Source organism: Myodes glareolus, chromosome 12, assembly GCF_982192425.1.
Source record: "Myodes glareolus chromosome 12, mMyoGla1.1, whole genome shotgun sequence".
In the NCBI taxonomy this organism is placed as follows: domain Eukaryota; kingdom Metazoa; phylum Chordata; class Mammalia; order Rodentia; family Cricetidae; genus Myodes; species Myodes glareolus.
This window is the reverse complement of record NC_142037.1, coordinates 36,078,114-36,090,571: the sequence shown is the minus strand read 5'-3', so window position 1 is coordinate 36,090,571 and position 12,458 is coordinate 36,078,114. Positions and strand designations below refer to the sequence as shown.

General features: G+C 38.2%; 1 protein-coding gene across 3 annotated transcripts in view; it reads left to right on the top strand.

The window, feature by feature from the left end:
- Window positions 1–12,458, top strand: part of Xpo7 (exportin 7) — a 68,924-nt gene that overhangs the window by 29,281 nt on the left and 27,185 nt on the right. For 2 of the 3 annotated variants that reach the window (XM_085698705.2, XM_085698706.2), the window contains exons 5-10: window positions 834–926; window positions 5,029–5,133; window positions 6,716–6,881; window positions 8,123–8,196; window positions 9,893–10,012; window positions 11,178–11,324. In XM_085698705.2, coding sequence (XP_085554831.2) covers window positions 834–926; window positions 5,029–5,133; window positions 6,716–6,881; window positions 8,123–8,196; window positions 9,893–10,012; window positions 11,178–11,324 — 705 coding nt within the window. The remainder of the gene's footprint in view (window positions 1–833; window positions 927–5,028; window positions 5,134–6,715; window positions 6,882–8,122; window positions 8,197–9,892; window positions 10,013–11,177; window positions 11,325–12,458) is intronic. The other variant, XM_085698707.2, reaches the window with a different exon arrangement.

Below are 12,458 nucleotides of genomic sequence, written 5' to 3'. Positions count from 1 at the left end.
AACTGGTGTTCTACAGATGAGGATTTAGTTTGCTTCAGTTGGGGGCTGTCAAGTATTCAGTAATTACCCCAGCACACACATCTTGTCACATATTGAATAGATTTATCTGTCAGTGAACTCCTAACCTTGAAGCTGATCAATCAGGATAAAAGTATTTATAGCTTCCAAAGATATTTCCAAATAATCTTCAAAAGAGTTCAGTTTTTAAGAGTACCCTCTTTTATCTCATCCCTATAAGCTAAGCATTTTTGTTTTTAGTAACTCAGTAGGTCTACAGAGAAACCCTGTTTTGAAAAACCAAAAAAAAAAAAATTAGTAGCGTTGTTTGAGTTATGAATGAGACAGAACAAACTGTGTTAATTTACAGCTTTATTTGTTCTTCCTGTGTTATATACACAGGATATAACTGTGTATTAATATATGGGTAATTAACTGCAGAGACCAGTAGAGAGAGGGCTTTGAACTCCCGCTGGGATTTGAACCCAGGTTCTCTGGAAAACTCTTACCTGTTTCTTAATGTTATAAAAGAAATCTCCTTTAAAACTTGGTTATGTATTTGTGATTTGCCTAGAGATGTGTTTTGTAGTTTCCTTTTCAATAATTTTTATGCTGTGATGCTTTGGAGCACTTCCATTTAAACATTAATAAGTTTAAATGCAGCAGTCTTTCTTTATGGAAGGTGGTTTTTATTTTCCATAAGGCAGCAGGTTGAAACTATTTTCTTGCTGCCTTCTCTATGCAGTTTTCTAGTAGCAAGGACTCTGTAATTAGATAGTATGTGTACATTGCAGAGCCAGGCCATGCCAACTTTCTCCTGTGCATTTGCTTACTAGGACAGTGTTGAGTACTGCATCATTGGCGTCACAATTTTATCTCAGCTCACCAATGAAATTAATCAAGTAAGTGCTACAGCCTTCCTTATTGAAGTAAGTGACACTTTTTTTTTCTTAATATTGGTGCTTTCTGCTGTGTGTGGGGTGATGTTTTTTGGCAGTTGTGTGCTTTTGCGGTAAGTGATTAATGCCTTTTTGAAACAAAATAGATCCATTTGGTTTTCCTCTGTAAATGCAATCCACATCACTTTTTTTTAATCAGCCTGCTTCTGAGATCACCAGTACTCTCCCATATCAGTTTTTCTGATAAATATCAATGTACTTTTTAGGATGAGAATAATGTCATCTAAAGCTATAACAGAATGTGGGAAGCTAAGGCAAGAGAATCATCATGAGTTTAAGGCTGGCCTGGGCTATGTATTAAGATTAAAAAGAAAGATAATAACTTCCTTATGCTAGTGAAAGAGTTTAATTATAAAATAGCATGTTAAAAGTGAAATCAGTGTCATGTTTGTGGCCCATCCACTCCTGTATACATTATTATCTGCTATTTAAAAATCAGGCAGTAGTGGTGCCTGCCTTTAATCCCAGCACTCCAGGGGAGGCAGAGGTGGGCAGATCTCTGTGAGTTCCAAAGCCATCCTGGTCTACAGAGCGAGTTTCAGGACAGGCTTCAAAGCTATAGAGAGAAACTCTGTTTCAAACTCCCTCACACCACACCACCCTCCCTCCTGCCCCCCCAAAAAATTTCAGTCCCCAAGTTTAGGGTTGTTGTTCAATGGTAAAGTGCTTTTATGGGGCATGCATCAAGCCTCACCCTCCAGGCCTGGTGATGCATTTCTATAAATCCCAGCACGTAATAGGTGTAGACAGGATGGTCAGAGTTTAAGACCAGCCTGGACTAGAGATCCTGTCTCCAAAAAATAGATAATACAAAGTACAATTTTTAAAATATAAGTAAATATAAGTTCCCATGTGTTAATACTAAAGATCTTGCTGGTGTTCTTTTGGAGTGAATAAAGTGTTCCTTTTCCAGTTATTCTTTCAAATAGCCATTGATGTCACCAAGTATTACAGAGGAAACACCGGTGGTTGTTTTCTTCCCTTTTTTTTTTTTCTTTTTTTTCTTTTCACTTTTTTCCCATTTTTGCTCTGGCTAATATCATTTTGGTTGTTTGCTTCTATATTTAGCTAGAATTTTATAATTATTGAATAGGTCAGTATTGATATTAGTTGTAACATCTCACATTAAGTTGCCAGCATATTAATTACATTGGCATTGCCGTTGCTATTGCTAATAATTATGCAGATGTTTTATTAACCCTGAGAACTTCTGAATGAATTGGTGCTCTTTTAATGCTCTAGATTATAGCTTGTTCAGATTGGGAGTTTATATTGTATTAGATGGAGTTGCCATTATGAGCAGTAGTTACAAAGTACAATAGCTTACACTTTCAAGTAGCTATGATAGGCCTGCCACCATTCTAAGCTCTCAAATGAAAATTAGCTGATTTTATTCTCAGCAGTCTTGTAAGGTGGGTATTATAACTGTCCCATTTTCTGGATCAGGAGACTATGATACATGATAATTTGTCTACAGTTTCACAGTTACTTTCACACTTACTATCTAAATTTGAGCCCAGATAATCTTATACCAGATTCTGTATTGTTAACAATGGAATGTTCAACCACTGTTACCTGTACATTAAAGAGAGCATCCATTAACCAAATACAAAAACCATAGGCTTAATGTTCTCTCAAAACTCGCTCCCCACCCTCTAAATAACATGAAGGTTGGTATTTAACAAAAAAGTTTTCGTCGTTTTCACCAGGCGGTGGTGGCGTACACCTTTAATGTCAGCACTTGGGAGGCAGAGGCAGGCAGGTCTCTGTGAATTCAAGGCCAGCCTCGGCTACAGAGCAAGTGCCATTACAGGCCCCAAAGCTACACAGAGAAACCCTATCTCAAAAAAGAAGATGAAAAAAAAACATTTTTCCTGTGTTTTACTTAAGTGATTGGGATGTGGCATGGACCATATGGTGACCATTGCTGCTCATCGAAGTTCTATCATTTCAACTTTGCCGAGCACAGTTAATTCTCCAGCACCCTTTTACTTTTGTTTTTAATGATTGTCACTATTATACCTTTCCCTTTGGGAAATTTTGTGTGGGCTTTGGTAAAGGATAATACTATGTACAATGGTAAACAAAGTAATTCTTTGGGAAAAATCCCCAACACCTTGGGACCATATAGCATGATAACTCTTGCCTAGTTCCATTCAAGTTAACAGCTTATAAGTAACACGTGCTTGGTTTTTGATGATCAAGATTTATACACTCCCAAAGCCTGCTCAGGTTCATAGTAGTGTTTGTCTAGCTTCTTTGCTCACTTTTAAACTTTTAGCTATTTGGATAAACTAAGAAACTGCAATATTCTATAAGGAGTGTCTGATCCCAAAAAGTGCTCTTTTCTCAAGGTCAGGTATTTAGACAAACATCCCAATTCCCTTGGGCTTAAAGAAGATACCTGCTTATTAAAAAGGGAAACAAATTCTTATCTCTGGAAGGGGAATTTGTGGCCCTACCGTGAGTGCTGGACTGCCTATTGTCAAGGTCAATGCTAGATTCCTCAAAGCCACACCCCAGCTCACTTGCTTCCTGTCTCCCATTTATTTCTCTGTGCAACTATAGAGTTTAAAAGGTGGCAGCCGTCTGGACTCACCCACAGATCCTGTCTGTCTCCTACTCCATACATCCTCTTTGGGACCTAAACCCCCAGCAAAGCTGGTCACTGGCAGAAGTGATGGACATAGCTCATGGTTGAGGGCTTACCTACAGGCACTGGGCCTAAATTCAGTTGCCAGTACTGGTGGGGGGTTGGGGGGTGAGGCGGTAAATGAAAATTGGCTTGACATGTGATGTTTTTATGATCACTACAACAGTATAGTACTGTGTATGTATAAAATTTAGCAATGATGTGGCATGGTGGCACATGACTGTAGTCCGAACACTAGGGAGACAAAGACTGGTGGATCTCTGCAAGTTCAAGGCCAGCTATGTCTACAGAACAAGTTCTAAAGCGTCCAGGGTTACATAGTGAAACCCTATCTCAAAAACAAACAAGCAAAAAGCATAGCCTCACCATGTAAGACATACACAGCACAGTGGTATGGACAGTAGAATTGGAATATTTTCAACTTCTAAGTAATTTTCCATTATTTATTGGTTGGCACATTCAAATCAGAAAGTATACTTTTCTTTACCATTCCTGTTTGAACCTAGAGGTGAAATTTGAAGGTTTGCTATATGCCTCTTCGATGTGACTGAAACAAATGAACCCCTCTTGGATGTGTTGACTAATAAATCAAAGAAATTTAAGTTTTAATAAATGTCTAGACTACAAATACTATAGACGACCTTAATTCTTTTATTCTACTTGTTGAGTGTCTAATACATGTTAAAAATGCAAGATATACTATTCTATAGCAGCTGAAAAAACAGTGGAATGAGAGACCCTTAGAACAATTTAAGATCTCATTTCCAGAGTTGGAGAGATGACTCAGAGGTAAGGAGCACTGGCTGCTTTTCTAGAGGTCCCGAGTTAGATTCCCAGCAGCCATATGGTGGCTCACAGCCATCTCAGAGGGATCTGGTGCCCTCTTCTGGAAAAAAGGCATACTTGTAGATAGAGCACTCATACATTAAATTAAATAAAATAAATAATTTTTTTAATCTCATTTCCATGTTGAAATAGGTTAGAGAATGAAGTGAGGCCACAGGTCATTCATTTATTTTCAAGTTCATGACCATTAGTGACTGTTTTGTAATTGGGCAGTTGCTTCAGTCTTGGTGAGTTAACTTACCAAAGCCCAGTCTTGCTGCTCTGTCTGGTTTGTAGCTAAACCACAATACAATATGACAGTAAGTGCTGGCTCTATATGCTGACAGTTTGTGTAGTTTTGCTTTTTCTCTATACCCTAGAGATAAAGACCATGAGCAACACCCCCCCATACACACATACCCCATTCTTCATATTTTCCTAAATCTGATTTAGCAATAAATTAAGCTATAAAATGAATTTTGTTTTTATATTGCATTATTGGCAATCCTTCTGGTTTATTTAAAGTCTACATGAACCACCCCCTCTCCGGAAATTAATTTTAAAACTTGCATTGGCTTATTCTTTTCTACACAGGCAGACACCACCCATCCTTTAACCAAACACAGAAAAATAGCCTCTTCTTTTCGAGACTCGTCACTGTTTGATATCTTCACACTTTCCTGCAATTTACTAAAACAGGTATGGTTATATTTGGTCCTAATTCCTGTTCCCTTCTCAACAGTAAGAGTGGGTGGGATTTGTTAGAGACCATCTGACAGAGATCATCTGACTGAGAACATTATCTCTCACATAACACACATCTGGAGGAAAAACAATTAGCCAGGTTGATCACTGACTAAGAGGGAGGATTGTGTGGTTCCCCCCATTTAAAGGCTATTCCTCTAGGTGAAAAGCAGTAAGTGAACATTTATTCCTTGTTCCTGTCTTCAAGGAATCTAGTTTACTACATAGTTAGAAATTTGTTACTCTGTGGCCACATAAAATGTCTCTATACAGAATGGAAGCCTGTTAGCTTTATGGTGTTTAAGATTCTTAAGTGTTCTGCAAGCAGGTTCAGACTACATTGTTACCATACAAAACTAGGTGACCTATGTCTCCTGCTAAGTTAAAAGAAGTAAATAAACAAGCAACATCTGTAAAGAAGAGTAGGTATTGAATTTTTCAGCATCCACTTAGATTTAATAACCTAAAGGAATAGACAGTATCACATAAGGGAATTATCCGCTTTAAATAGAGAACTAATTTTAATTTCATCCATTTATAGCATTAAATTTAATCAAAAAAGTTAGGTAGACTACCTACCATGTGGAAGAGCCTGAGTACAATTCCCAGTGTCACAGAAATGGCAAGCCTGTCTTGATGCAATATGCCTAGGCTACAGAATCAAAGATTAAGGAAGGGAGCAGGGAGAGTCCTACTCATTTGTATCAGTGGTCAGGTGGCTTTTTCAACATGGGAAGTTACTTGAAGATAGCCTTTGGGTTTTTTTGGTTCACTTTTATGTGTTTTTATTCTCATTTTCCGATACTTCCCAATTTTAGCTCTAGAAACAAATTCATATTCTTTCTGCTGCTCCCATTAACAGCACCCATTATTTACTCTCTTGACTATACTCCAGATTTATAAACGTTCCATTTTCCAGCACTTTGCTGGACAAAGCTCTGACATCTGAGAGAAAGAACTTTTGAGAAAGCTAAGGATCAAATTTTTCTCCCTCACCCTATCAGAAATAATTAGCCAGCTCGTCACTGAGAGCCAGCTAGTAGACCTTTGGAAACTGTTACCACCGATACTTAAGGACTAGTATCTAGCTGTAAGTCTGTAGATATGTAATATTCAGAAGAAATTTTTTTTAATTCTCATTAGAAAAGTGTTTGGTAATGATTGTTTTACAAAAAGGAAAGGAATTGTAAATTTTACTCTGAACTCTGTCCACAGCTTTATTTAAACCATGCCTAGAAATACTAAGATCGCAGACCCAAACAGATTTTCTCAGTGGCTATTATGACAGCATATGAAAAAGAAGTGTTAACCAGGGGATTTCTCTAAATATCAACTTCATATTTTTACATATGTGTTGATACTAAAAGAGTAGTTTTTTTTCATGATAACATTGTTAATAAAAGTGCAACATCTTTCTGAAGTGAAAACATTTTGCTGTGCTGAAATAGAGCCCTCCTTTTCCAGCTTAGCAGCCTGCTTCTGAAGCAGGGAAAAGAGAAGTGTTTAGAGCTCATTCATTGTGTGACAATTTTTCCAGGCATCAGGAAAGAATCTGAACTTGAATGATGAAAGTCAGCATGGCTTGCTAATGCAGCTGCTCAAACTCACCCATAACTGTCTGAACTTTGATTTCATCGGCACATCTACTGATGAGTCCTCAGATGACCTGTGTACAGTTCAGATCCCCACCAGCTGGAGATCAGGTAACAGAGAACTCCAACCTAAGTCTAAGTCTGCCTGCCCTGTGTCTGTAGGATAGTCCAGAGAGGCCCTGTAATTCTTTATTTACTTTGAACAAAACTTAGTGTTTATATGCCTTTGTTTACAACATGGTAAGAATTCATAGAGGAGTCTTTTTGGTTTATTTGAAACAGGGTTTCTCTGTGTAACAGTACTGGCTGTCCTGGAACTCGCTTTGTAGACCAGACTGGCCTCAAACTTACTGAAATCTGCCTGCCTCTACCTCCCAAGTACTGGAATTAAAGGCATGCACCACCACTGCCCAGCTCATAGAAGAGTCTTATAAGATTCCTCCAGGCATAAGAGAACTTAGAATTACTGAACATCAGACACTTGGGGGGATGTTTGTTTTTTCATTTTATGTGTATGGGTGTTTTGCTTACATGTATATCTGTAAACCACTTGAGTGTCTGGTGCCCTCAGGGGCCACAAGAGGATATTGGATTTGCAAGAATGGAGTTACAGACAATTGTGAGCCACCATGTGGGTGCTGGGAACAAACTCAAGTCTCTGGAAGAAGTGCTCTTAACTGCTTAGCCGTCTCTCAAGCATTCACTTCAGTTACTTAAAAACAAGATGTCATAAAGTGTCACTTACCTCTGGTCATCCTACCTGATGCAGGAAGATCCCAGGTTCAAGGCCACCATGTGCGTGGCAAGACCCAATCTTAAAAAAACAAACAAGCAAACAAACAAAAAATATCCCTAGAGAGTTGGCTCAGCAGTTATGAGTACTGTCTGTTCTTCCAGAGGTCCTGAGTTGAGTTCAATTCCCAGCAACCACATGATGACTCATAACCATCTGTAGTAACATCTGTCGCCTTCTTCTGGCCTGCAGGCACACATGCAGACAGAACACTTTGTACATAATAAATAAGTAAATAAATAAACCTTAAATAAAATAAACAAAAGAATTTCAACATGTGTTTTGTTGTTTTTTTTTTTTTCCCTAAGGACAAACTGTGGGTTAAGATTAATAGGGGTTCTTTCAGAGTCAAAAAGATAAACACTTCATAGAGGAGTCAAAATCAGTGCTTAACCTAAAGGGGGAGAAAAAGAAAAGAAATCTCACTAGTTTATCACTTTCTAAGAAAATAGATATTTTTTGACAGATAATCAGAAGACTATGGCCCATAATATATAATGCTGGGAAAAGTAGACCTGTGCAACCATAGTAAAGTCATATCCTTTGTATTTTCCCCTAGCATTCTTAGATTCTTCAACTCTGCAGCTGTTTTTTGACCTGTATCATTCCATCCCTCCCTCATTCTCACCTTTGGTAAGTCAGAAGCACGGTTTCTAAAGCAAACCTGTTATAGAAAGTAGCATTGGTAAATAAACTTTAGGTCTGTTTTGTTTTGCAAAATCATAGAAATAAACCAAACATGATGGCTAGAAAATCCTTGTGAGTTCAAAGATAGCCTTGGCTGCATACCAAACTCAAGGACAGCCAGGGCTATATAGAAAAACCCTGTGATTGTTTTTGGTGTTTTGGTTTGGTTTTTTATTGTTTTTTTTTTTATTTTGGGGGGATGGTAATAAAAATATAGCATAGGTTTACATTATATATGTTATGTACCCAGTATGCTGATGCTGAGGTCATAACCTAAAAGTTCTAGCAGCGAAGTCTTGGTTATTTTTAACTCTTCCTGTCTTGTCAGGTTATAGCTAACTGTCAAGCTTTCTGTCCCATCTGTAACCCTAGTTAATGCCACGGCTAGTATGTGAGGAGTTATTTGATACTTGTCTAGCTATACATTGAGACTGGTATAGGACGATTTTTAAATACTTCAGGCACTTCTGTAATCCAAGCACATGGAGACCACTATATTGGGGATTTAAAGTCATCCTATCTCCCATATACCACATTTGAAGGAAAGAAGAAAAGAAAGTCTCTGAGGCCAGAGTTGCATATTGATAAATGATAAACTGAAAGACCAGTATGCCTTTCTCCCAAAAAGCATTGGGATCCTATCTAGCATTAACATACCTTAAATCACAAGATTATTCAAGTTCTAAAGCCTCGTTGGTCTGGAGATTTTGGACTTAAATACTATTCTACATGAAATATACATAGGAACACAGTCAAGTAATGGAGAATCTGCATGGTGTTTCTGCAGTGGATCACTCTCCTGATCATTGTACTTTTTCAGACTAACACAGGTTTTCCCTTTAGCATAAATATAAATTTAGTGTATGTGCATCTTTCAGTCACTTCAGAAAAAGGAAGCGCAGTCCAGAGGGGTCGTCAGTGAAAACACTGTTTATAGTTGAGCAAACTCACAGTGACCCAACAAGGATTGGTGACTTGTGCTCTTTGCAGCTGGTGGGAATGCAGGCCTGGGAAAGCTCAGCCTATATACTAGGAGACAGCTATACAGCAAACACTGGCAGTTTATAGAACTGCTTGTTTGTAGTCCAGCCAGAGGGTTGAAGGGAGAGCATCTTTGCCTTTCTACCTTCTGACCTCCTAGTGCTTCCATCTGACTGAAGCCAGCCCAAAGCAAAAGCAACAGCTGTGCTACTGTTAATACTCACCTTCCTGGGAATGCAGCATGCAGAAAAGACCAGAAACTAGATATAGAAAGACGAACAACAAAAAATTAGCACAGTGGGAAAGAGAAGAAAATGTTTTATTTTGTTTTTTTCCGGGCATAGATTTCACCTGATTATTTTGTCATATAGTTCTGTAAGTAGAGCTTGCTTTTATTAAAACAAAAATATCTAAGCCTCAAGCTTATTGAAGCTATAAATTACTTGGCATTTTTGTAGCTTAAATATATATAAGAAAGAATCAAAGAAGTGATTAGAATAATCTAAGATACTGAGGAGAATTTCCAAACTGAATGTAGCCATGGGCCTTGCTCTGATGAATTTGGATTGGATGTTTCTTTCTTTGATGAAGCTAATGAATATTGTAGGAAGCCATGGCTGCCCGTCTTACTGAGTGTTTCTGTGCTATACCTTGCTTGCAGGTATTGTCCTGCTTAGTTCAGATTGCCTCAGTCCGGAGATCCCTATTTAACAATGCCGAGAGGGCCAAGTTTCTCTCTCATCTAGTTGATGGTGTTAAACGAATACTGGAAAATCCACAGGTAAGGTTTCTGAGAACGTATGTATACACTGAATACATGTATGACTGAAATCTGAAGGAAGATCATCAAGAGCTACACATGACAGAAATCCCAGGAAGCAGCGTAGTCTGACTTCTGAAGATCTATGGATAATTATGGGGTGCATTTGTTGCAGAGAGGAACATGGGTCCTATAACTCTGGAATACATGGGAAGGAGGTCATCAGATGCAAGCCAGCAGAGATGGAACCAGCAATTCTTACTTCCTCAAGAAATTAAGAATCTAAAGATTGGTTTTGTTTCTCAGTGTTTAATATTGATATGAGTAACCTAACATAGAAGGCTATCTTTCGGTGGGAAGGGAAGTACTTCTTTTTCAAAGATACAATCTATAATTTGATGAATTTTCTCTTCTCTCTTTTTTTTCCCCCCAAATTCATGTAATAACCACTTTTCTTTCAAATATTCTCTATAGTTGGGAAAAGAAATTCTAGAAGCAATGTACTTTAAAGTATACTTAAACTTTGTCCCTCTCTTTTATAATGCCTTTATTCTTTCAACAAACTGTATTAAGATTTACTTTGTGGCAGGATTTTGTATATGAATAAAACAAAGTTTCTGCCCTGATCATTAATAAAGAATAGTATTCATAAGGAAATACAAATATACTGACTTCAAATTCCTGTAGTACTGACATAATTATATACTAGTATACAATAAACATCTGATACTTGTGATACAACATGGAAGCACTTGTGCCACTTTTGTTTATAATAACTAAGGTGCTTCATTTAGTGATCGTTTGACATATGTTGAAATTAACTAGATTCCCTTTGGTCTATGAGAAGCAAAAACATCAAAGATGGTGTCCATTTCTGCCATTGATCACCTTACAACCTTAGGCAAGTAGTGTGATCCTTCTAGGTCCTATTTCTTACTCCATGCTGAAGCTAATGATCCCATCTCATGAGTGAATATTTTGAACTGTTGTGATAATAAATGTGATCAAGCCTTTTAAAAGTAATACTTGGCTTGTGTTGAAGCCTTCTATACCTGTGCTCTTAATCACGGATTAGCAGTCCAAAAGCTGAAAAATAGACTTCCCCCGTGCTGTGCCAAGCACATGGCATTCTTGGAGTGTGGTGATCATATTGTCCATTTTTATTTTCTTTCTATGCCGTTGCCAGAGTTTATCAGACCCAAACAATTACCATGAGTTCTGCAGACTACTGGCCCGATTAAAGAGTAACTACCAACTGGGAGAATTGGTAAAAGTGGAAAACTACCCTGAGGTTATCCGGTTGATAGCCAACTTCACAGTGACCAGCCTACAGGTTTGTCTTTCACCACTGTGTCTTTCTGTTTAATTATTGGGATCTCATCTCTTGCATACTGGTTTTAAGCCTATAAAAATATTATTGGAGTTGGAATATAACTTGGTGGTTGAGCACTTACCTAATATGTATGAGGTACTGCTTCAATCCTCAGAATCACAGAAAGCAAAAAAGAGTATTTTATTATACTCACACATACCTATAGCATACCCTGCAAAGTAGTTCCCATTGAAGACTACTTAAATTTATAAGTGTATAAGGAAAGGGTTGGAGTTGTAGCTCAGTGGTAAAACACTTGCTTCTTATTTTTGAGACTCTGCATTTGATCCCAGCATCACAAGAAAAACAAGTTTAATAACTTTGGTTAGAGGAACATGTAGAAATTATAAAGGACTAAGGGCATAGGTCTCTCGTAGAGTGCTTGCTTACCCCCTTGGGTTTATTTCAGTACTGTGAGAAGAAGTCTTTTATCTCTCTGAAAAGCACAAGATAGAACTGGGGCGGGGCGGGGAGGCTAGACTGAAGAAGGAAAGAAGCTCAGCCCTCACCCTCTTCACAGCACACTTAGGGTTTCTTGCTGTGTGATTTATATCACAATCACCTGAGAGCTTGAAGGAACACAGGGCTTGGGTCTCATCACTAGGCTCTGGCTCACAGACTAGTGATTCTCCTGCATTCTAATGTCTCAGACCCACTCCCTGCATCTTTCTTGTCATCTAGATTTATAGAGCCAGCACAGACCAACCTTCTATCTCATTAAACTCTTAAGTCTGAAATATTAATGTATTTGTTACTCTTTTGTTGGTGTGATAAAATACCATAACTAACAGCAACCTACAGAAGGGTTTATTTTCAGAGGGATGAGTCCATTATAGGCCAGGCATGGTGGTTCATATCTTAATCTCAGCACCCAGGGAAGCAGAGACAGGTGGATCTATATGAGCCTCATCTACATAATGAATTCAAGTCATCAAGGGCTGCGTAGCGTGACCCTGCCTCAAAAGAAACCAATAAAAAAGAGTCCATCATGGTAGAGAGGCAGTTAGCAAGGGACAAGCATGATAGACAGGGTCAGGAAACTGAGAATTCACATTCTCAACAGCAAAGAGAATGAACTTGGCAAAGCTATGAACT